This window comes from Tupaia chinensis, unplaced genomic scaffold, assembly GCF_000334495.1.
Source record: "Tupaia chinensis unplaced genomic scaffold, TupChi_1.0 Scaffold140763_1, whole genome shotgun sequence".
In the NCBI taxonomy this organism is placed as follows: Eukaryota; Metazoa; Chordata; class Mammalia; order Scandentia; family Tupaiidae; genus Tupaia; species Tupaia belangeri.
The window spans coordinates 127,310-153,108 of record NW_006200633.1 but is presented as its reverse complement, the minus strand read 5'-3'; the positions used below and the strand labels follow the sequence as shown (position 1 = coordinate 153,108).

Below are 25,799 nucleotides of genomic sequence, written 5' to 3'. Positions count from 1 at the left end.
ACCATCAAGATGATGAATACGCAAATTACACAGATTTGATCATTATACATCGTATTCTTGTTCTGAATCATCACATTGTACCCCATATATATGTTAATTATTATAAATCAATAAAAAAGGAGGAAAGCAACATATGGTATCTAACTTATTTTCTTGTAGCCTTAAGAATTAGCAATCTTTTTCTTCCTGAAACCAGAGTCTTCATCAATTTTTTTGCTAGACATTGAAAATTATTCCCTTTATTAGTTTGCATTGATTAATTAATTAATGACATGTGTTCTAGGCTAATTTTAAATATGAGTCTCTAATCTGTTTCTTTAGCAACAGAAAGAGGAATAATCCCTTTTCCTCCCTGTGATACTCACATCTAGCAGCACGGGCCAACCCATCTCGCCCCTCTCCCAGATGCATGGCTTTACCACTGGTATTCCAACGACTAGAATGCTGTCTTCTGCGATTAATTTCTCAGTGAACTACTCTTCTGTTTTCATATAACTCTTTTTTTTCATGTATTTTCAGATTAATACCGTGTACCACAGAGTGTAACATCATCAATGATATGGGAAGAAAGAAACACATTGTAAATTTTGGTGTCACCTCTGTAGGGAGAGGGAAACGGCTCTCTTGGATCCGTGGTGCTGCCTCCGACCTCCAGAGGGCGACGTTGCTCAAAGAAGACTTCTGTTCTGGGGATCTTCATTGGCTGAGTCTCTCCTGCCTGCAGCTGGCTGATGTGTTCTCAATTGCAGTCTGTGTAGACAATATGAGAACAGGAGGCCAGAAAGCATTCAGATTCTTTAAGGGACCGCCTCTTTCTCAACGATTTTGTAACTTGTTAAAGCAAGAGACCTGCCCAACCCAGGCTCCCCATTCCTTCTAGCTCCCGAGGCTCCGTTAACTCTGCTCTTGTCCACCTGCTCAGGGTCCAGCAGCGTCACTGTGGCTCCGCCATGCTCCTGATGCTCATCCCGGTGCTTGAGATCGTTTTTGCCCTGAGTGAGTAGTATTTCTTTTCCGTTCCTCCTTCTATAAGAGTGACTGCCTTCTAGTTAGATCTAGTGACATCTCCTAGCCGAGCTTGTGCTGCCCTTGCTTACACAGCGTTACATTGCAGGAGGAACCGGAGCCCAGTCAGTGACCCAGCCTGACCGCTCTGTCTCCGTCTCTGAAGGAGCCCGGCTGGAGCTGAGGTGCAACTACTCATCCTCTGTTTCCCCGTATCTCTTCTGGTATGTGCAATACCCCAACAGAGGACTCCAGCTTGTCCTGAATTACTTTGTGGGGGCTACAGTGGTTAAAGGCATCAACGGTTTCCAGGCTGAAATTAGGAAGAGTGAAACCTCCTTCCACCTGGAGAAACCCTCAGCGCATCTGAGCGACTCCGCTGAGTACTTCTGTGCTCTGAGTGACACAGTGCCTGGGACTGCAAGGGGAGCTGAACACAAACCTGAAACAAGGGACTTTGTGTGACCCAAGAACTCAATCTGTGGAGTTTTTAAGAAGGTCTCTTTTACTGTGACAACAAAGGGCAGGTTGGGCTGAGCCAGATGCATTTTGTACCAGACAGAAGTCTTCTGATGAATTTCTCCAGGAAGGATGCCCCAGCCCCAACTCCCACTCTACCCCCACACTTCAATGAGAGTCCATCATGACGTGTCAGAGGTCTGAAGTAAAATAGGAAACAGCATTTTAATAAAAAAAATTCATTCTAGCATCATTATGACAATCACCATTGCCTCAGGTGTTACCAATACACCAGGTCCACACTTCAGTGGGTAACTGCAGCGCTTGGTTGTAAGCTTAGCCGATGCCCAGTGCAGCACCGATTCTCAGTCAGGTCAACTATACAGCATGGGCTCTCAGTTAGGCTGTCTCAACCTAGATTTGAAACTCGACACCTGGCACATAGATAACATCCCATTTTGTAATGTTTACATATTTCAAAATAATTTAGGCCAAATATCTACATTTTAAAATGTGTGACCATTACACAAATCAACAAATTGGACTCTCTTTCTCTCTCTCTCTCCCTCCCTCCCTCCCTCTCTCCCTCCCTCCCTCTCTTTCTTTCTTTCTTTCTTTCTTTCTTTTTTTCTCTTTCTTTCTTCCTTCCTTCCTTCCTTCTTGATATTTGAACTACAACTTTATTCTGACACTAAAGAAAATGGGAATGACAGTAATAAGTTTTGCCATTGAGTATTGGGATGTGATGGTAGCAGTCTTCTATTTGAAACTCAATAAGGAAACTATTGCATTTCAAAACAGCTAAATATGCAGGTCCAAAAATGAAGGTATTTTTAACTGCCATGTCCACTCCAAAGCCCATTGGTCTCCTTCAGCATCCCACAGATGAAGCTCACGTTCTGCTTATAACAAGTGGCACACACTGCATGCTGATATCACAGGGCAGTTGCCTACAAAACTAGATTCTGAAGTGGGGCTCCAGCTCCATTCTCACAGGTCACCTTCTCACCCTGGAGAGCAGTTTTCTGAGCAACCTCTAGGTTCTGCTCACACTGCGCTGCCAGAGCTGGGTCCACGATGCCCTCTGGCTGGGGAAAGCAGGCATGGTGACCAACTCCAAGTTAGGGTCTCCAGTGAGCTTCCTAGACAGCAGAGGAAGGGCTCTTCAAAGTTGTGGTTACTTTTGGCAGAAATATCACAGTAGAAGATTCTTCTTTCTGTGCAAAACAATGGATTTTGCCCTCACTTTCCTCTCCTTAATGCCCACTTTGTTGCCACACGGCACAATGGGGATGTGCTCACACAGTGGGACCAATTTTCTATGCCATTTAGGCACATTCCTGTAAGTCACCCTTGATGTTATGTCGACATGCTGATGGCACACTGGCTTGGATATAGTAGCCGTCCCTCAGGCTGCGAACTTCTCCTGGCCGACCTGTCCTACACGTTGAACTTATAGGCCTGTGTGTGTGTGTGTGTGTGTGTGTGTGTGTGTGTGTGTAAAATGAGTGGGTGGACCTTCACGTCCAGGGTGGCTACATACTTCTCCAACTCCTTGGTCAGGTGATGTTTCATGAACATGGCCTTCCCGGTCACCAACCAACTCCAGTACAAACTGGACCTGGGGCTCTCCCTGTGTGGCCATGGTGTCTTCCGAAGCATCTCCACACCTGTCCAACTGAGCTGGAAAGATCTTGGACAAACATTATTTTTACTGAAAATCTAAAACCTATCTAGCAGTAATCTTTCTTTGAAAATTATTCCAGTGATTTTCACATAAAAAATTTAAGGCAATTGGGAACCAGCAGTTAGCGTAATGGCTATGTCGCTGGACTCCCACGTAGTCGACCGCGGTTCGTGTCCCGGACCTGGTGGCTTAAAACTCACGCCGGGCGCGTGTGCATGCGTGCCCAAGATCCCGAGAGGAGAATGGAGGAGAAGGGATTGCGGCGTGACCATCCCCTCTGGGGGGTGATTTCTCGCTTTCTGTCTCTATGTCTCTGTCTGTCTGTCTGGCGAGCACACGCGCCCTACAGTGAAAATCTCTCAAAAAAAAAAATTTAAGTCAACTGACCCACAAAAATATGTCATATATAGTAGATAAAAGTACTAAAAACTCTGAGGTATTTAGATTTTAAGTCATACTAATTTATGATATAAAATGATAAACATAACAAATATTCTCAATCTTTCAAAGAACATTAGCAAAAGACTTAATAAAATAGACCCCTATTACTAAGTTCACAGTATTAATGATTACATTAATTCTGATGGGGTTATCCAAACTAGAGAACGCATTTTTCTTAGAATTTTTTATTTTATTTTACTTATTTATTATTATTATTTTTAAATTTTGCTATAGGGCACATGCACTCACTAGAGAGACAGAAAGAGACAGAGACAGAGACAGAGAGAAAGAGAGAGAGAGAGAGAGAGAGAGAGAGAGAAAGAGAGAGAGAGAGGGTAGATAAGAAAGCAAGCTGCCAGGTCTGGGACTCAAATCACAGTTGGTAATGTAGGAGTCCAGCACCTTAACTACCACGCCACCTTCTGGACTTCTAGAGAACATTCCAACAATAGGCAAACTTAAAAAAAAAAAAGAAAGCTCCTCATTACAGTATCAGAGATTGTAGTAACTGTACAAAAACCTAATGGTATTTGGCTGATGTATTCTGTAAATATTAGGCACCAACGTTCTTTCTTCATGGAGTTCTTACCAGAAACCAACTGTGTCTGTTCTTGCTCTAAGCTTGAGCTAGAGTTCAGCAAAGGTGGAGAGTGGAATAGCTTTGTAATTTCTCCCGAATCAGCTCCACCACTCCAGAGCACAGTCTGTGGGCTGCTGCCGCCACCAGAGGGCAGTGTCTCTCTCTTCTTCGACTCCCTTGGTTTGAAATGAGCATGCGCTGTGCAAAACTAAGCCAAGGGCTGAACTTGCCTCTGACTGGCAAGGTGAGAAACCTCAGGCTCTGGGTACACAGGCAGTGAAGAGAGCTACCTTTTCTGATTGAGGAACCTGGCTCTAGTGCAGGCCCCAGAGCTGAGTGTCTGTGATCCCAATAAGCAAAAAGAATGGAAATACTCCTGGGAGGGCCTTTTGTGATTCTATGTCTTCAGCTGGCCAGTGAGTTGGGGCTCAGGGTAATGGGAACAGAGGGACCAAAGTTCAGAGCCCACATAAGGGAAGGATAAAGTCTTCTTGTTAGTTTGGAAAAGAAATGATTGACTCTTTCTTTGGTGTGTGTCTCTGCCTAGGCGTGAGTGGCCAAGGAGAAGAGAATCCTCAGTACCTGAGCATCCAGGAGGGCGAAAATGTCTCCATGAACTGCAATTGTACAGCCGGTATAAGCAACTTACAGTGTATAAACAAGATTTGGGTAGAGGCCTTGCTCTAATTCTAATACGTTCAAATGAAAGAAACATAGCGGAAGGCTGAGAGGCATGCTCGACACCACCGTCGAGAGCAGCTCCTTGTGCATCACGGATGCCGGTTTCAGACTCTGCTGCTTCCGTCTGCGCTGCGGACACACAGGCAACTGCAGCCCTGTGCAAACCCTGCCAGAGCTGCTGCTTAGGCCCTAACAACGGGTACGGTTGGGGGTTATGTTGTCCCACAAAGGAGGGTCTACAGATGGGGTCCGTTCAACATTTTGATTTTTTCCCCTGAAGTCTCTTGGACTAGGGCAGAGCATGAAATTAGGAACGGGTGACTGCAATGTAAGGTTCCGTTCTGCCAATCCTGGCTCAGTGTCAGTGTGGCAGGATTTCCTCCCTTGGAGTAAAGGATTTGGATCAATGAGCCCAAATGGACCTTCGAGCTCTAATTTATCAGGAACAATAATAATGACTGGGTACGTGCAGGAGATGAGGACTACTCCGTGGTAGGGGGTTTCAGCTCTCCCACGTGCAGCCCTGCTTTCAAGGCCTAGGTGGGTCTTTGAGGTTTCTGAGATGATTCTAACATTCTTCCAGTTCCTGCATGGGAAATAGCGGATTTACCAGGAATTAGCATTCAAAGAGTATTGAAACTCATTTAACCAAACTCTTCACTTTATAGCTGAGGAATGGAATCACTGCGTTATGAGAGAGACAAAGATCTCAATCTTTGGAGTAATAAAGACAAAGATCTGAACATGACTGCTGTTTACTAATTATGTGATTTCAAAGCCTCGATTTCTCCATTAGTAAAGCAGGAACTCATAAGAAAGTCATAATTTTTCCCCACCCAAGGGATAAATGTATGTTCTCCATTCTCCATTACGAGATCATGGGATGCTGTGTTTTGAAAGCAGACACTCCTATTATTAAATACGTAAGTTTTCCACCCATTTATTCTTCCTTCTTTAGATTAATAAATGTTGACTATAGTTTTCTTGATGCAGCTTTAATACATCTGAAAATGTGTTTGTGGAGAAAAGTAGAGCAGTTGTGCTGATGGGCATACTTTAGTGAGTTCTCACTTTCCCTCTCTCTGTTTCTTTCTGTCTCTCTCTGGCACGTGCATTCACTCTACGGCAAAAACCAAAGGAGAAAAGTTTTTAGAAAATTTTGGCTGTGAGCTAGCACATACATTTAGAGGAAAGCCAGATGCCAAAGACTCTGTATTAGCATCACAATGACCATCTTTCTTTTGAAAGATATATTGCTTGTATTCGTTCTTGTGTATATCAATATGCAATTCAGTAGACATAAGGAAAACAGTAAATGTACATTATATATTTTTGCAGTGCTGACTTTGTGGGTGCTTTATTAAAATACAAAATTATATAATGAGGCCTTACATAAATATTTTTGAATAGGAAAAGTAAAAAAAAATTCAGCAGTCACTAATAACAGTGACTCAGAAAATAGTACATCGAATATCCAAATCACTTTCTTATTTCTTTTTTTTTTCTGAAGGTTTTTGCCAAAAGACAAGTGTATTTTCCAGAAGGAGGGAGAGTAAGAAATTATTCCCAGGGGAGATGGCCATGCCATGATCCTCCTTTCTTTTCTTGGGATTTTGAGCACGCATGCACAGGAGCCCGGTGTGATTTTCAAGCCATCAGGTCTAGGACTCAAACTGTGGTCAGCTATGCAGAAATCCATCTCCTTAACCACCACATCATCTGCTGGCCACCAAATCACTTTAACAACATCCAGGACATTTTATTTATTCATTTAAAAAAAATTTGCCAGAGAGCATGTGCGCTTCCTGGAGAGAAAGAGAGAGAAAATAAGAAAGCATGGCTTCTCACCCTGCCATGTGGAATGGTCATGCCACAGTCCCTTCCCCTTTGCTTCCATATTTCAGGATTTTGGAAATGCACACATGTGTGCCTGGTATGTTTCCCAAGTCGCCGAGTCCTGAACTTGAACCATGCAGTTGGTCATGTGGATTCAGCCACCTTAACCACCATGCCATGGGCTGGCCCCATAATATTCTTTTAAGAAGTCCACACTAAATCTTTTTTTTTAAAGCATTTTTTCAAAGAATTATTTTATTTAACCTTATTAATTAATTTATTTAAATTTGACCAGAGAGGGAGAGAGAGAGAGAGGGAGAGGGAGGGGGGAAGAGAAAGAGAGAGAGAAAGAAACAGAGAAAGCAAGTTGCCAGGTCCAGGTCTTGAACCAGTCTTGTGGGAGTCCAGTGCCATTAACCATCACACCACCTGCTGGCCCCAAGTCCATACTTTAATTTCAGTGAAAGATAATCTCTCAGTTTTTATTTGAATTTTATTGATTTTGTATTTTGTTTGCATTTTTGTCTGATTTGGTAATTATGTCAAATCTGCAAGCTTAAAAAGATTACCCATTTTATTATCGTGTATATGAAGTCATAATATTTTTAAAAAGAGTATCAGTGCAGTCCCTTATGAGATCTATACCTTACTCACTTTTGAGAAACACTGTATATCCTAGTATCCAGGTCCTGGAGCTGCCCCTGGGAGAAGCTGGTCACACCAGAGACCCAAGACACACCCTCTCACACAGACTGTGGTACACTGAAAGATAATTTCACCTGGAGAATGTGCCTGTTCATTTAGTTATTCACTCAATCTTTAGACTTTTAAAAAATATCTCCTATGAGCTAAGGACTTAGATATTTTAAGAAATGGGCCACTGATACTTAGATTAAGTTCCTAATCTCAGGAGCACCAAGTGTAGCCTGAGATACCGGCACAGAGAATTCTAACGTGGTAAGGACGATGGCAGGTATGTACCCGGTGTGGTGGACGCTGTCTGCCTCAAGGGATGGGCGAGTGCTTTCACAAGAAAGTGGCATGTACAGGGCTCTTAAAGAATGAAGAGGAGTTCTCCAGGCAAAGTGGAGGGGCACATCCCAGAAGCAGGGGGGAAAGTGCCAAGAGATCTCAGACCATGCTTTTTGTGCTCTCAGTATACCCCAAGATACTTCAAACTGCCAATACAGGGTGTGAATGGACATTACATTCTGAGACTGGGGAGACCTAAGGAAGCCAGGTTGTCCTGTTCCTTCTTAAAAAGGTGACAGAGGGCCCGACCCAGTGGTACAGTCTTGAGCCTGCTGAATTGCAGTGCTGGGAGCCACGTGGCCGACTACAGTTTGGATCCTCAGATCAGTTTGCAGTCACACTAACAGGCATGTGTCTAAGATCCCAAGGAGCTGCAGGGCTAGGAAAAGACACTTTTAGTAAACTTTTTAGTAAAAATGTTGAGGTAAAATAATGAATGGAATAATGTATGGCATTGACCAGGATTGGATGTTTTGCTGGTTTTCACGGTAGAAACCCTCTCTCCAGTGATAGTTTCCTCATTCCTCCCTGGACATTCCTTCCCTTCCCTGTGTTGCTAGAAGTGGTGCTGGCCAGCAAGTCCTGTGGGGAGAGCATCCTGAGGAGAGATTTCTCTACGTCAACAGTACCCACATATGCAATGCAATTCCAACCCAAATCCCTGAAAGTTGTTTTGTGGATTATCAATGAACTGATTCCAATGTTCATATGGAAAGGAAAAAACAAACTAGTAGAGCTACAATAATTTTGAGGAAGAAGAACAAAGCAGAGGGCTGACCTTGCTCAACTTTAAAACTTACTGTGAACCTAAGCAATTAAGAACATGTGGCATGGGGCCAGCAGGTGGCATGGTGGTTAAGGGTGTTGACTCCCACATGGCCGTGGTTCAAGTTCTGGACCTGGTGGTTTGCTTTCTCATGTTCTCTCTCTCTCTGTTCCTCTCTAGTCAAATTAAAATAAAGAAAACTAAATAAAATAATTCTTTAAAAAAGAAATTTAAAAAACAAAGAAAATGTGGCACTGATGAAAGAACAAATAAATAGACCAATGAACAGCATAGAGAGTCCAGAAATAATTCCACACAAATATAACAAACTAATTTTTGAATAAGAAATCCATGCAATAAAGAAAAGGTAGTCTTTTCAACAGATGATGCTGGAGCAAATGGACAGCCCATGTAAAACCAAAACCAAACGAAAAGAATGCAGACACTAATCTTATACCCTTTATATGAATTAACTCAAAATGGATGAGAGACCTAAATGTAAAATACAAATGCAAAATGCAATAAAAATCCTAGAATATAATGTGAAATATAAAACTATGAAAATCCTAAGAGTTAATTTAGGGGAAAATTCAGAAGACTTTGGGTTTGGTTATGTCAAAGCCAAATCATAAGTCATCAAAAAAGTGGAAGTTAAAACAATTGAGATACCAGCTAGCTCTGCACACCTGTTAGAATTCCTCAAATCCAGAACACTTGCTTCACCAATGCTAGTGAGGATGGGAAGCAGCCGGAATCCTCATTCATTGTGGGTGGGAATGCAAAATGGTAGAGCCACTGGGAGAGATGATTTAGCAACGTCTTACAAACATCGATATGCTCTTACCATATGGCCAGCAATCACACTCCTTGAGGAGTGTGTGCGGCTATTCTCATTTCTGTTGGTAGAAATAACGATTTCTAAAGAACAATGCATTTAAAACTTTTATGAACCTTATCTTGGAAATACATGGCCCCATGGATCTATATCTAGAGAGTAAAACACCAGTTCACTATTTAAGTCTGTGTAAAGTTTATCGACTGTGATGTGAGTGATAAGTGCTAGTGAAGATTGAACTCTGCACATATTTTAAATAGGATTTCTATTGTTTTTGATCATTCTCTGGTTACCAAGTTGTAAATTTTTAGAGATTTTTACTCATCCCACTATTCATTTGAATTAATGTATGTGGTTTGAAAACGCATTAGGATTTTACAGGGATGCTTGTATTGAGTTATAACAGATTCCTGCATTTGGACACTGAGTAGAATTTTGTAAATTTATTTTTGTTCACATGCATATAGACACACGAACACATACAACACACACAATGTGCATGCCTATATGCTCGCATATGTTTTTTTCTTATTGTTACTTGGCATGGCACACACACTTGATAGATTTTGTGACTCAAGGAATGGGATGTGAAATTATTCATGAACAATCAAATATTTCAAATGTAAGTGTTACTAGATTCCATGATTAGCAAGAGAAGCACAAAAACTGAGACTAAAAGTTTTGTCTTCCTGCTTACATGGTCACAACTCTGTGATTCCTTTTAACCTAGACTCCGTTTGGAAAAACAAACAAACAAACAAACAAAAAAACAATGTGTATATAAGATCAAAAGGTGCATGTCTATATTATCCCATGGATTCCCAATAGTTTCAAACCAATTGTATTCTATTTAAGTCCCACATTCTCCACCAAAAAGAATGAAATGATTTAGGTTTAGTTCTGTTTGTTTCCAATCTGATAAGGTATAACAAGACAAAATAGATGCTCAGGGAAGACTAACAGTTTCCACTTATACCAGAAGCATGTGACGTGACACAGGCACCCCTGTCCTACTTCTGCACACTGTGCTTCCTGTGTGAGGCAGAAGCATCACAACGCCCAGCAACTGTGTAGTGCTCTGGAAGACAGGGTGCAGAATTACGATCCGGATTTGAGCTAGAACACAGGACATGGCACTAGAGGGAAGAGCTACCAGCGTGCTGACCTCCAGCCTGCTGAGGACAGTCATGGCCTCCATCTGTCTCAGTAAGGGCGACCACAAACACAGGACTCAGGCTCCAGCAGCTCTGAGAGTTGTCAGAGAGGAGATCACTGTAGTCTAAGGGGTCCTGGTGGGGAGGCCTCCTGGGCAATGAAAGCAGGTGGCTGAGTCTAAGCCACATCATCCCTTATGTCCCCTTGGCTGGAGGTGGGGATAAGTCTATTTGTTTTCTCTTTCCTGCAGGCTCCAGCATGGCCCAGACGGTAACTCAAGCCCAGACTGCAACTTCAGTGATGGAGAAGGGAAGTGTGACCTTGGGCTGTGGATATGAAACCAGTGATACTACTTATTACTTATTCTGGTACAAACAGCCGCCCTCTGGGGAAATGATTGCTCTTATTCGTCAGGACTCTTATAATGAGAAGAATACATCAGAGGGTCGGTATTTTCTGACCTTCCTGAAATCAGCCCGTTCCATCAACCTCACCATCTCGGCCTCACAGCTCACTGACTCCGCAGTGTATTTCTGTGCTCTGAGAGAACACAGAGATGTGGGTGCCTGCAGGAGCCCTACAGAAACCTCAACAGGAGACAGTGCCCCTAGGGGAGGGGCTCCCTCACAGACAGGAAGAAGCAGGGCTGTGTCAACACAGCTGGGGGTTTGGCAGGGAAACTGGGGCTCAATTAATATAGATGTCCAGATAGATATTTTAATGAACCCATATGCATGCCTCTCTTCCTTAGATTAGATTGCGATAGAATGTTTAGCACATGTTTTAGATCAGGTATAAAAATGTAAAACATAATTGTAACAACAAAAATCTATTAATCTTGTGTGAGACCCACATAAAATAATCTCATGTGATGGCCCAGCAATCACACTCCTTGGTTACTGAGTTACTACACAAAATTATCCATTTTGGTCTTACATAAAAATGCAACAACAACAAAAAACTATTAATCTAACAAAAGAAATTTACCTGATTATCTTTACGTCAAATAAATCATTCCACTGATGAGATAGTAAATTTCCAGAATTATCCTACATTTATAAACTTATGATTATATTAAATTCTTTAACTTACTTGTAATAAAGTGACTTTCATTAATTTTTTTCTGAAAAGTAGTATCATTACTTAATGAAGTATAATGAATTAGGATTCTTCCCATAATCATACTAACACCGTCTTATAATCTGGAATATATTTGGAATGTTTCTCAAATTATTGCTCTATGATTCTTCTCTATTTCTGGAATAATTATGATTTTTTTAAAAAGTCATGTGAACAGGTGGCCCTCATTTAGAGTTTGCCTATAAAGGGTGATGTTTAAGGTAAAAACTTATCCCAAACAATTTAGTGTCTAATTTAAAATTTTAAGGGCCAGAAGATGACATAGAGGTTACGTCGTTGAACTCCCACATACCTGTCCATGATTTGAGTCCCAGATCTGGTCTCTTGAGAATCACACTGGGAGTTTGTGTGTGCGTACCCCAGATGCCAGGAGGAGGATGGAGGAGAATGAATTGCAGAGTGACCATCTCCCTTGAGGGGTGATTTCTCACCTTCCCCCTTGCCATTTCTATCTCTGCCTCTCTCTCTGGTGAGTGCATGTGCCCTATAGCAAAAACCTCTTAAAATTACATTGTAAATTATAGTAATCATTACAGTATTAGACTGGCATAGAAAAGACACGTAGACTGGTGGAATGGAATAGAGGGCCCAGAAATCAACCTAAACACAATCATCAACTAGTTTTCATCAACCGCATGAAGAGGACACAGTGGGTGAGATAATAAACGGTGCTGAGAAAATCGAATGCCCACATGCCAAAGAGTGAGACTGGATCCTTATCTTAAACTATGCACAAAAATCAACTCAAAAGAAATAAAGGACCTGAATTTAAGAGTTAAATTCTAGAACTCCTAAATGAGCACATAGGGAACAGCTTCTTCACATTCACTTTGGCAATGATTTTCTAGAAATCACATCAAAAGCTCAGACTGCAAAAGCAAAAATAAACAGATGGGATTACTTCAAACTAAAAAGCATCTGCACAGCAAAGGAAACAAGCATTAAAATGAAGCAGCAGTACATGTACTAGAAAATACCTGCAAGCCACATATATGGCAACAGTTAATACTTAACATTTATAAAGAATTAATACAACTCAGTAGTAGAAGAAAAACTTCAATTTAAAAATGGACAAAGGACCTGTATAGATATTTTGCCAAAGAAGGCATAACTACAACCACAGGTATATAAAAAAGTGCTCAATATCATTCAGCATTAGAAAAATGAAAGTCAAAATCACTATGAGATATTACCATATACCTGATAAGATTACTATTATCAAAAAGTCAGGAGTTAACAGTTGCTGGTGAGGCTGTAGAGGAAAGAGAACTCTTTTTCCTTTGCTAGAATTGTAGAATAGTACAGTCATTATAGAAAAATAAAGAAAAGGAGGCGGTTCCTAAATAAATATAAAATGGAACTACCATATGACCATGTAATCCTTCTTTTGGCATACGCCCAAATGAAATTAAGTCAGTACCTCTTAAAGATATCTGTGATCCCATTGCCATCGCAGCATTTTTCACAATAACCAAAATATGAAAATGACCTCAGTGCCTGTCAAAAAATTGAGTGGATTAAAAAAATTAAATACACACGCTCTATAGTATTTGAGCTTTAAAAAGGAAATATTTCTATAGATGAACTTGAAGGACATTATGCTAAAGGAAATAAACTAGATATATAAAGAAAAATATGGTGTTCTTTTACTTATATATTACATCTTTTTAAATAAAAGGGTCAAATCTACAGAGAGAGAAAACAAACTAGTGCTTATCATGGACAGGGGGTGGGATGGAGAAATGGGAAGAGGTAAGGTAGAGGTTACAATGTAGCAGATATGCAGGGTTAATAAATCTAGATTTATAATATATGGAGCAAAGGCTATAGCTAATAAAATTATGATGTATTTGGGATACCTTCTAAATGAGTAGATACTAGTTGCTCTTGCCACAAAAGTAAACAAAAAGATAATTATGTGAGATGATCTATATGTTAATTTGATTCAGTATTGTTATTATTTATGAGTAGAACCATATATATTTAGTTATTTATATATAACTATATATAACTAGTTATTTGTATATATAATCTTATATATGTAGTTATTATATATATAATCATATACATATAACTAACAGTACACACACACACACACACTCACACATATATGTATATAAAACTATATATAGTTTTGTACCTTAAATATAAAACTTATTTTAAAAGTTTTCAAATAAGGCGAATTAACAATGGCTGACCTAGCTACCGCGCCCTCAACGAGCTGTCCAGGGTCCTGAATCACCCACTCACAGGACGGATATACCCAATCCTCCACTACGAATGGAAGTAGATATTAGGTACTAATTAAGTGCATACAATGAAGCTATAAACCTTATCCCTTAACCTCCTCTGCTTCACCAAATCCAACAATGGCTTTTTGCCTGGTCTCTCATGCAACTTGTCCATTACATACATAATTTACTGTGTTTGGCCTCATTCCCATATCCAGACAGTGCCATAGAGGTTCTTGGGGCTCCTCCCAGTCCAAATGACACGTGTAAAAACTTTTCTTCCTGGTTTAATAACTAATGCCTTCTTTTACTTGAAAAAGAGTCAAATCGCTCATCAGAGTCAAATGTCCTAAAGTGTAAACAGAACAATGCTGACTGCCCTGAAGTTACACTTACTGGCTTGCACCATCACTACTCTATAATCTTTAGTCTACATCAGCTTCTCTAGCAGAGAGACATAAATTTTTCCAAGTTTGAAATAGTAGCTCAATCCAACGACTTTTTAAAAGAAGTTAAAGCTTACTTGCTTTAAAAAAGATAATGCTTTCTAGACACAACCATCAACTTACAGTAAATACAAAAGTTAGAGGAACATACTAAACCTATCACAAGTACACAATAAACAAAATCAGTGAAGAAAATTCTTCAGGACACAGAACCTGATTATTCAATGACAAAGTACAAGGGATGAAATGGAATGATAGGACATATAGGTTAAAACTGGCTTAAAAAACGCATACCAACCAGTGACAATGGTTGGTTCATATGTGGATCCTAAGTCAAGCAAACTGTAAAATAATCAGAAAATTTTAACACATGTCGATTTCTCAGTTGTATCAAGGAATTATCATTAATTTTTAGATGTGATAATGACATTGTCATTACATTTTAAAAAGAAAAATTTAGATGTATGTACTAAAATAATCAAAGACAAAATGATATACTAGCTGAGGTTTAAAAACAATATGAGGTGGTAAAAAGTAGTTGGGGATATAAATGGAACAAGCTTGACCATGAATTGATAATTAATGTAATTAGGTGATGGGAACAAGGAGTTTCTTTATTCCATACTGCAATATGTACTTTTGCACATATTTGAAATGATACATAATGAAAGTAAAAATAGAAATTGGGTACTACAAAGCCATATAAAAAAACCCAAGACCGTAGCATTTGATAGAAAATGGACGAATATGGAAGATTTACAGGTTAGTGTAGCCTGCCAGGCTATAAAAGAGAGACATTTGTATGACTCCACTTAATAAATACTGACTGTCTGCTCTCTATGGCAGAAACTTAAAGATGACAGGATATAAAAGCATGGAAAATGGTTACGAACACTGGAGACAGTGTGGGAAGAGGGTGGGAGATGGGGGAGAGTGAGAGGTAAGGAATCAGGGAGAAAAATAGAGGCAAGACATTTGAAGGACATAGAAATGAATGTTTGTTAAGGATAATGTGTATAATATCTTTGACTGGACGGGTGTGGAGAGCATTCATGTTGGACGTGAATGTATAAAATAAAATTAAAAATAAAAATAAATAAGAGAAATTGGCTAGATTCAAGTTGTGTCATCTCCATTGAAGCATGACTTGTGACATATTCTTTAACCTGTCAGTTTCTTCATCTGTAAATGGTGATAATAGATGATACGTCATGGAGTTAAGTTTGAAAAACCCAGCTGTCCATCAACAGTTTCAAGAATAAATAAGTTGTGATATTGAAGTACTGCACAAAAATGAGAATGAAGAAACTGGCCATATGCTCAATGTAGAACAAGTTCCACAAATATTAATGAGTGAAAGATTTTAGGAACAAAAGAAATTCAAAAGTAGATAAACCTAGCCTATGAAATTATATGTAAAAGGAGTCAGTGTACTGCTAATGTTTATTGGGAGACAGCGACTGGGAAAAAGTACAATGGAGGCTTCTGGGATGTTGGTAATCATCTGTTTCTCAGAAACAGAGTGCTAGTTACATAGGTAAGTTCACTTCGTGAAAATTTATGAAGCTCTACACCTACGTTTTGTGCACTTTTCTGAATGTATATTATATTTAATAAAGTTTTAAAAGTTATACATTATCTCATTGACTAAATTCTGAGAATATAATTTCTTTTCAATCCATATTCATAGCCCTCTGATGTTCATACTAGTCCTCATTTAACACATGCTCAATAAATGTTTGCTCAATCAAACACTTGGGTCTTTTTAATATATATTTGCAAAGATGCTCTGCTACCAATACCAAGAACCCAATAGCTTACTAGCTGGACTTGAACTTCCCCTTTAACTTGCTAATTACTACCCCAAATTCAGGTCCTCAGCATCTCACACCTGTTTTCTGTAGCTGCCTTTTAAATGACCTTCCTCCCTCCAGAATCTCCTCCCCATAATCTACCTCACATCCCATTAATGAGTTACCCTTTTAAAATGCAGCATTGATCATATTGATCCCCTTGTTAACAACCCTCTGTGACCGTCCTTTACCTGTAGGTGTAAGGTTAAAGTCTTGCCTTGTCTCTCCATGATGTCTACAATTATGTCATGACTTTTCTGCTTCACCAGAGTAAGTCTAACTCAACAGTGAGGTGGGCAGTCACCATTCTCTGTAAATAGCTCTGCCTGCATCACCACTCCTGTCTGAGTGCTTGCCATCATTCCCTCTCCCAGTCTTGGAGACTGGACCACGAAGGATAGCCTGGTCACTGCAGCCACAGAGACATCTCCTTCTTATGGAAAGCCTTGTCACTTAATTATTGACTTTGGTACTTCATCCAGTAATTTAAAAACCATCTCAATTGCACCACCTAGTTTTACAAAGTGCTTTCATAAACAGTGGCTCATGTGCTTCTCACAATATCATGAGCCAATGTTAAGAGAATTAATCTCCTTTTATAGATGAGAAAACTGAGGTTCAGAGAGGTGAAGTGACTTGAACCAGTGTTCTCAGTCAAGAGTGGAGCTCGCTCCTATCCAAGCTTTCTATGCTGAATACCTCGATAATAATACATATCTTATCACCTCCAAATGATTATATGTTTCTGGAAATCTACTGGCACTCCTGAATCTCTCACAGCTCTGGACAAGGCACACAGAGGTCTCTGTGCAGTTGGTGATTTTATTTCAGCACTGTCCCCATCCAGCTCAAGGACTGACAAAGGTGTGCTGCCTCTGCTCTATGAGACCCCGGTAGCAAAATCTGAATTGCATGAGGAAACACTTCACTACATCTCAAAATATTTAGTTTGGGGGCATAGGGAGGAGGAGAGGAAGCGCTCCTTTAAGGTAAGGGCAGCCTTATTTTTCCTCCATATCATGGGCTCTAGATTGAAAAAAGGTGGAAGGAGCCAGCAGCGGTATGGGAAGTGGGCTTCAGGAACTACAGTTTAGTCACAAGTAAGTTTGAAATTGACCAAATTCCAGAACTCACTCCTCAAATAATTGGACTTGTAAGCAAAATGGAGAACTTCATCATTTTCAAACACAGTTTAATACACTTTAAAATATATTAACATAAAACTTCATTTTCTTTTTACACATTTTTTATAATTTCTCATTTACATGTAATTGTATCTCTTTATGAGGTACAATATGAATTTTCAAAGCATGGATGCAGTGTGTGATCATCAAATCAAGGCTATTACCATAGTCATTGCCCTCAACAAGGAATACCACGTTATGTGCATCTTCAATTTTTGCTCTACTAGATATTATTATATATATATATATATATATACATGCACACAGACATATATTAAAGCAACATCCTTCTTAACCACTCTGCAAACTTCATTTTCTTTATTCCCAAAGTTACACGATACTAAATCTGGGTGGAAGCTAGTCAGAGCACAAAGGTGCTGAGAGGTAGAGAATGGAGAAAGCAGGAGGCACCCAAATCTGAAAGCAAGTGCCGCCTTCTACCCTGACATTCTCACCTCCTACCCCTGAGCAGAGGAGGGTGGACATCTAGCTACCATGATTAAGAAAGTGAGAGGGCAAACAAAGAACAAAAATAGATCTAAATACTGAAAATAAGATATTCAGATGGTTTATTTGATTAAAGATAAATCAGTTCTTTCCAGCCTAATCCATTATTCCATGTTCCTGGATGTGGCTTAGTGGGAATCTTGGTAGGGAGCAGGATTTGTTTTTCTTATTCACTCCTCTCTTGACTAGAACCAATTTGGGTTAGAATCATGTCTTGTTCCATGGATGTGCTCTTCTGTAGAGTTTGAAACATTGCATGTAACTTTGTGAGTTTCTGGAATGAATGCTTGCGTTTAGGCCCTCCTGAGCATGCTCACTAGTCTAAGCGAGGTGATCTATAGAGAATGTTGCCAGCCTGGTGAGTCTCCTCAAAATTAAGCAGTCTAAGTTAGTTTTACTGGGTAGCAAACTCAATTTGGGGTAAATCTTTATAATTGGCTTAAGATTATTCTGTGTTCACCTAATTTTACTCATGGTCATTGTTACTATGTTGGCCGCCCCACCCCTGGGAACCCATGTGAAAATCTAACAGCTGTTTGCAGGAACAAAGTCCCAATGGTTTATGTAAGCAGAGAATAATGCTTTGTCTTGTTACTTTTAGCCCTTGTAAAAAGTAAACCTAATCCTAGAGAAAAGATTAGGTATGAAGATGGTTCTTTAAAAGTTTTGGTTGGTTGGGGCCAGTGGATGGAGTGATGGTTAAGGCGCTGACTTCCATAGGGCCAACTGTGGTTCATAGCCTGGACCTGATGGCTTGCTTTCTCACTTTTCCTCTTTCTCTCTGGTGAGCACTTGTACCTGATAGCAAATAAAAAAGAATAATAATGATAAATAAGATTATATAAATAATTCTTTTTTTGAGAGACATATTTTTGCTATAAGGTACATGTACTCGCTGGAGAGACTGAGGCAGACAGAGAAAGCAAGAAATCACCTCTCGGGGGGATGGTCATGCTGCAATCCCTTCTCTTCTATTCTCCTCTTGGGATTTCGACATGCACACAAACGTGCCTGGCATGGGGTCTGGGATTGGAATCATGGTCAACGACATGGGAGTCCAGCAATGTAACCATTATACCATATGCTGGTCCCAAATAGTTCATTAAACTTTTTTTTCTGCTGCTCTTGTTTCATTTTCATGAAAATTACACAATTAAAGTAAAGAAACAGCCAATAATAACAAAAAGGAAGAAAGAAAGAAAGAAAGAAAGAAAGAAAGAAAGAAAGAAAGAAAGAAAGAAAGAGAAAAACAGCCAAGAAACACTGAGCAAACAATACTTTTAACTTAGATTTCAGAAATACCTAATTAAATTAATAGGAATTAGGTAAATACCAGATAAATGTCTCTGGAATAAAAAGAGTCTGGCCAAAAGTATTAAGCAACTAAAACCTTCTTAAAAAAAGTTACTTGAATTAAAATAATGATATGACAAACAGTGAAAAGATGGCATTTCAAGAACCAGGTTACCTCAGTACCCATCATAAAGGCTAATGGCCTTCCATGTACAGTCCAGGGACTCCCAGGGAGAACCTTTCAGGGAGCCTGGCATACCAGACCACTTTCATAATGATGCCATCCACTATTTGCCTTTCTAACTATGAATGTGCTACAGGGTCCATGTGCTTGCTAGAGAGACAGAGACAGACAGAGATGGATAGTGGGAAATCTCCCCCCAGGCACACTGCCTTTCCTTCTCCTCTTGGCATTTTAGACAGAGGGTGGCTCCCAGTGTGTATTTCAAGCTGCCGGGTTGGGACTCAATGAGGTATGTCAGGCGAGATCCAGCACCTTAACCACCACGCCACCTGCAGGCCCACTATTGGCCTTTTTCACTTTAATATTCTCATAATTACACATACAAACTTTCCAGAAGCTTCATGACATGTGAGCATATCATCATTCTAATAGTGGAATGTATCTCTACTTTCGCCCCACACAAATAAATCCTCCTTGGGGTCTTTTGGGAATCTCTTGATAAAATCAAGGGAGTCAAGAGGTGAGTTTGAGAACTGATGGCTCTTCAAATACATGCTTAATTTGTCACTGTCTTACTTTAAATAGCATTTTGCCATTTTCATATAGTAAAGGAAACTTATAACACTCTTTATTCTTCATGTTACTGTTGCAAAATATTTTTACTTTACATATATTGAAAGCCCCACAATGCAGTGTTATGGTTTTGATCCACTCATTTAGATGCTTCAGTTGTTTTACATTACTTTTTTCTTTTAGCACTTTAAAGACACATCCTAACATGCATTGATTGTGAGCAAAAGTCCGCTGTCATGCTTCACTGTGATCTTCTGTATATGATGTGTCCTTCTTCATTCTGCTTCCCTTCACCCTGGTTCTATTTATTTACTTACTTGAGAGAATTTTGCTATAGGGTGCATGCACTTACCAGAGAGAGAGAGAGACAAAAAGCAAGAAATCATTCCCCAGCGAGGATGGCCATGCTGCAATCCCCTTTCCTACATTCTCCTCTTGGGATTTTGGGCATCCATGCATGTAGAGAGTGGTCAATCTGAGAAAACATGTGACGTTTGATGCATGCAGAAACGTGCTTCTGTGAGCTTCTTTAGCAATGGCTATGAGAGTACATACAAAAACGGTTTCTGCCTGTTGTGATGGCTTATCTTCCTGTTGTTGATATCAGATACTTGATACTGCAGAGCAGTATGAGGCTAAAGGAAGTCACATGTATTTATCAAAATCAGTCCCCAATATAGCATTCCCAACTGGATTGGTCTGAGAAGTACTTCACAATGGGCAAAGTATTTTTACAAGCAAAATGAGAAACAGCGATTGACTGTTTTAAAAAATAATTAGAATAATATTAATACTGATTGGGGAAAACATAGAAAAGATATTGAATGTTGAAGCGGGGAGATTAATGTCTCTGTATTGACTGTCATGCATGGCATTCCCTTTTGAAAAAGCAATGTAATACACTGTAAAGTTACATGTAATCCAATGTAATATAAAGAAGATTATGATGATAATAAAAAATAAAAAATAAAAAAAAATCAGTTCCCAAAAGATCAGATAAATGACATTGTGCCAGTCATTTTCACATCTTCAGACGATTTACATCCCCAAACCACTGTCTTTGGATTCCGTTTCCTCTTCCCCCATTCTCTTTGCATTTGATGTTCTCTTACCCCATTTTCTGCCCTTTAAAAGAATAAACCTGGAGCTGGTTTTGGGCCCTGACTTTCTCCATCAGAGAAGTCAGGCCCACCTGATGCTCGCATTTCTATACTTGTGTATCTTTGTGTGTTTGTTGTTGAGTTTATTTCTAATCCACAGCCTTCCCCACTCAGAAAAATGTGTTCAACCAAGGAGGTCTCACATACACATGCACCAGTGTGAGTTTTAAGCTTCCAGGTCCGGGACTTGAACCGTGGTTGACTATGTGGGAATACAATGACATAACCATACAGCATCTGCTGGTCCTCTTCCCTGGTTGCTTTTAAGATGCTCTTGTTATTACTGATTTCCAGAAACTAGACTAAGAGAGCCTTGGAGTAATTTTCTTTGATTTTTCTCCCTTGTATCTGTGCGTTTACAACTAAACCTAGAAATTACTTGGCCTATTGTCTACCTTTCCTCTGTGAGTTCCCTCTCACATGTGCAGAAATCAGTCAGTGGTTGAAAGGAAGCCCTCGAGTTCTCTGGAGTATGTTTTCTCAGGTGCACGTGTGCTCTCTTCCTCTCCAAATCCTTCTCTGCTACACGGATCCACACACCTAGATGCTTCAGTTGTGTGTGTGGGGTGCTTTCTCTCTCCCTCTCCTCCACCTGCCACGTGCATGTGCCTATGCTCTCTACCATGCCTGAAATACATAAATTTCAAACAAGTTGTGGAACTATTGTCTACAGTAATCCTAACCCTAGTGTTTTCGGAAAACTATAGCAATTCAATTAATTGAATATTGTCTCCATCATAATTGTGAAACCGTAAAATGAATGTAATGTTTTCTTCTCAGAGTCCTACTCCATTCTTCTATACATTCCCCTCCAGCTGTTTTATTGGGTAAGACATGGTTGTGGTGCAATTTCCAGGGAAACCACCAGGAGGCAATGTCTCATTCAGATGTGGTTTATATTTGCATAGAGGTGGTGATTGACAAGCATATTTTCTTTGCAGAAGCAAAAGAGACTGTTGTGCAGAAAGAGGCTCTTAGTTTGAGTGAGGAGTTTCTCTAAGATTCCACAGTAAACTAGACTTTCCAGATCTGGTGTACTGCAGGGAGCACAGATCATTTCTTCTAACATGCTTTCTGTCACCTGCTTAATTCTTATGATCTTCTTAATATTCAGTGAGTAATATTTCTTCCTAAGCATTTATACCATTTTATTTTTCTATTAATATTATAAAATACAGCCTCTTGCTCAACCGACACTCGTCTGCTATGAATTTCATATATAACAACATAAATTCTTTATCTTGTTTAGGGAGGAGCAATGGAGCCTCAGTGACCCAGACAGAAGGTCCAATTACTCTCTCTGAGGGGGCACCTCTGATTCTGAACTGCACTTACCAGGTTAGCGGCTTTCAAACTCCCTTCCTTTTCTGGTATATCCAGTATCTCAGTAAAGCTCCTCAACTACTCCTGAAGAGTTCAACAGGAAAACAGAGGACAGAGAATCAAGATTTTCATGCTGATTTTGTTAAGGACAACAGCTCCTTCCACCTGCAGAAACCCTCCGTGCAAACGTCAGACTCGGCTGTGTACTACTGCGCTCTGGGAGACACAGTGAGGGGGACTGCAGGGGGAGCTGAGCACAAACCAGAGCGGGCAGGTGGGGCCTGGGCGTGGAAAGTCCTTAAAGGGGGATTATTTTCTGTCCCCAGTGTTACAGACTGAAGGCTTCCTCAAATACTTCCAGCTCTGAAACCCCAGACCCAAGAAATCGTGGAGTTCTTGGAGTGGAAATGGGGGAGGGACAATTTAAGGAGGAAGTGAAGCTTATTTTTTTTTTCCCCAAGAATAACTCTGTTTTCTGCTCAGAGGTTTAGAATGGCGTACATTCCTGAGAAGTGACATTAACTTTGTTATATGAAAGATCATTTGCAGAGCCAGCAGGTGGCGTGGTGCTTAACATGTGGGACTCCTACATGGCTGACTGTGGTTCTAGTACCAGACCCAGAGGCTTGAAACTCACACCAGTTGCATGTGTGTGCAGGTCCAAACTTCCAAGAGGAGAATGGAGGAGAAGGGGTTGAGTTGAGGCATGGCCATCTTTCTAGGGAGTGACTTCTTGCTTTCTGTCTCTCTGTCAAGTGCACGTGCCCTATAGCAAAAATCCCTCTGAAGAAAATTGATAGTTAATGTGTCTTATTTGAGAAAGCAAGAGGATTTTACAGGAACACAAGTATCATGTTGTAACAGAAGTTTCTGTATTTGCACACTGACTAGAATTTTGTAAATTTTTTGTTGCTTAAATACACACACAGAGAGAAAATGCATGTGCACCATATATACCTGTGTGTATTCTTTTCTTGTTACTTGCATGGCACAAAATGGGGTGGGATATGAAATTATTCACTAACAATCAACTATTTCTCATGTAAGATTTATTGGATTCAATGACTTGCAAGGAACAAAGTCTGAGACTAAATATTTTGTCTTCCCACTGGACAGTCAAAACTCTGATCACTTTTCATTTTGATTCTATCTGCGAAAAAAGTATCACATTTAAGGACCAAAAGGAGCACATCTATGTTATCCCATGTATTCCTTTCAGTTTATAATAAGTATATTCTATAAAAGTGCCACGTTCTACATAAAAAAGAAATAATTCAATTTCATCACTGTTTATTTCCAGTCCAATAAGTTATAATAAGACACATGGGTGCTCAGGGCAGGCTAGCAGTTTCCAGTTACACAGGAAGCATGTGACGCGACACAGGCACCCCTGTCCTGCATCTGCACACTGTGCTTCCTGTGTGAGGCAGAAGCATCACAACGCCTACCAACTGTGCAGTGCTCTGGAAGACAGGGTGCAGAATTACGATCTGGATTTGAGCTAGAACACAGGACATGGCACTCGGGGGAAGAGCTACCAGCATGCTGACCTCCAGCCTGCTGAGGACAGTCATGGCCTCCATCTGTCTCGGTAAGGGAGACCACAAACACAGGACTCAGGAACCAGCAGCTCTGAGAGTTGTCAGAGAGGAGATCACTGTAGTCTAAGGGGTCCTGGTGGGGAGGCCTCCTGGGCAATGAAAGCAGGTGGCTGAGTCTAAGCCACATCATCCCTTATGTCCCCTTGGCTGGAGGTGGGGATAAGTCTATTTGTTTTCTCTTTCCTGCAGGCTCCAGCATGGCCCAGACGGTAACTCAAGCCCAGACGGCAACTTCAGTGATGGAGAAGGGAAGTGTGACCTTGGGCTGTGGATATGAAACCAGTGATACTACTTATTCTTTATTCTGGTACAAACAGCCGCCCACTGGGGAAATGATTGCTCTTATTCGTCAAGACTCTTATAATGAGAAGAATGCATCAGAGGGTCGGTATTTTCTGACCTTCCTGAAATCAGCCCGTTCCATCAACCTCACCATCTCGGCCTCACAGCTCACTGACTCCGCAGTGTATTTCTGTGCTCTGAGAGAACACAGAGATGTGGGTGCCTGCAGGAGCCCTACAGAAACCTCAAGAGGAGACAGTGCCCCTAGGGGAGGGGCTCCCTCACAGACAGGAAAAAGCAGGGCTGTGTCAACACAGATGGGGGTTTGGCCGGGAAACTGGCTTAATTCATATAGGTGTTCAGATATATCATTTATTTGAAGCATATGCATTGTTTATTCTTTAGAATAGATTGATATAGAGTATATAGCACATATTTTTTTATAGCACATATGAAAATACAAAACAAAAAAGTTTCATGGAGTAAGCAAATGGTGAAATTGTTACATCACTGGACTCCCATGTAGTTGACCACTGTTTGAATCCTGGACCCCACAGCTTGAAACTCACACCTGGTGCATGTGTGTGCATGCCCAAAATCATGAAAGGAGACTGAAACAGAAGGGATTGCAGTGTGGCCATTCCCCTTTGGGGGGCTGACTTCTCTCTTTTTGTCTCTCTGGAAAGTGCCCATGCACAATATCGAAAACTTCTCTTGAAAAATAAAATTTTCCACGAAAATATCTATTAATCTTGTTTTTATTTTATTGAAAGGAGAAAGTTATATAATTATCTTCAGGCCAAATAAATAACTCCACTGATGAGTTGTTAAATTTTCAGAATTATTTCTACATTTATAAACTTGTTATTATGTAGAATGATTTAATTCACTTGTAATAAAATGACAACGATTTTTTTATTTCAATTTATTTATTTGTATTCATTCACTGTACATCATTACAGCATACAAAATGAGATTTTTCCATCCAGAGTACACTGTATATTGTCTCAATCAAGCACATCAACAAACATGTTATTGTCAGCAAATGATCTTCCGTTTCTTGTTTTCTGTATGTTTTGCTTTCCCTTCCCCTATCCTTGATTCCCTATCTCTTACCATCTGCCATCTCCCACTCTCCTCCCTCACTGTCTCTGGTATCTATGTTTGCTTTCTATACTGTTTCCCCCCCACATTTTATTGAATCACCAAAGACTCTAATCGATCCAAATACCCTCATAGCAAACACAGGTGACACACACATTTCCATGAACACAAGTCTAATTTTATGCATCCTATAAAGTAGCACCTAGCTGGGGCTACATATCCTACTGCAGTCATTGAATAGATATATTATTTTTTTTCCTGAAACTTTTTTTTTGTAACTCAATTTACATTCCTTCCCTAAGCATCATCACAGCACACAAAATGTGATCTCCCATCCAGTACACACTGCATAGTGACTCAATCATGCACATTACAAAAAATTTTCCATTTCTAGTTCCTAGAATTATTTCCCCCCCTCTTTCTGACCCTCTGTCCCTTCCC

The 25,799-nt window shown here is 40.1% G+C and overlaps 1 protein-coding gene, 1 pseudogene and 2 gene segments (V, D, J or C); 3 read left to right on the top strand and 1 right to left on the bottom strand.

The window, feature by feature from the left end:
- Positions 1 to 679: 679 nt before the first annotated feature.
- LOC102471224 (T cell receptor alpha variable 8-4-like) lies at positions 680 to 1,680 on the top strand. The segment is given in 2 exon segments: positions 680 to 996; positions 1,115 to 1,680. Coding segments are annotated over 2 exon segments (402 nt in total).
- Positions 1,681 to 2,414: 734 nt separating this feature from the next.
- Positions 2,415 to 3,109, bottom strand: LOC102470802 (GTP-binding nuclear protein Ran pseudogene; annotated as a pseudogene).
- A 7,270-nt stretch (positions 3,110 to 10,379) lies between these two features.
- LOC102470380 (uncharacterized) lies at positions 10,380 to 22,048 on the top strand. Its single transcript, XM_027766082.1, has 5 exons — positions 10,380 to 10,528; positions 10,728 to 11,143; positions 17,178 to 17,247; positions 18,440 to 18,507; positions 21,905 to 22,048. The coding sequence occupies exons 1-5, from the start codon at positions 10,453 to 10,455 to the stop codon at positions 22,046 to 22,048; spliced, it is 774 nt and encodes a 257-aa protein (XP_027621883.1). The 5' UTR covers positions 10,380 to 10,452.
- Positions 22,049 to 23,805: 1,757 nt separating this feature from the next.
- LOC102469963 (T cell receptor alpha variable 19-like) lies at positions 23,806 to 24,823 on the top strand. The segment is given in 2 exon segments: positions 23,806 to 23,962; positions 24,162 to 24,823. Coding segments are annotated over 2 exon segments (549 nt in total).
- Positions 24,824 to 25,799: the final 976 nt, after the last annotated feature.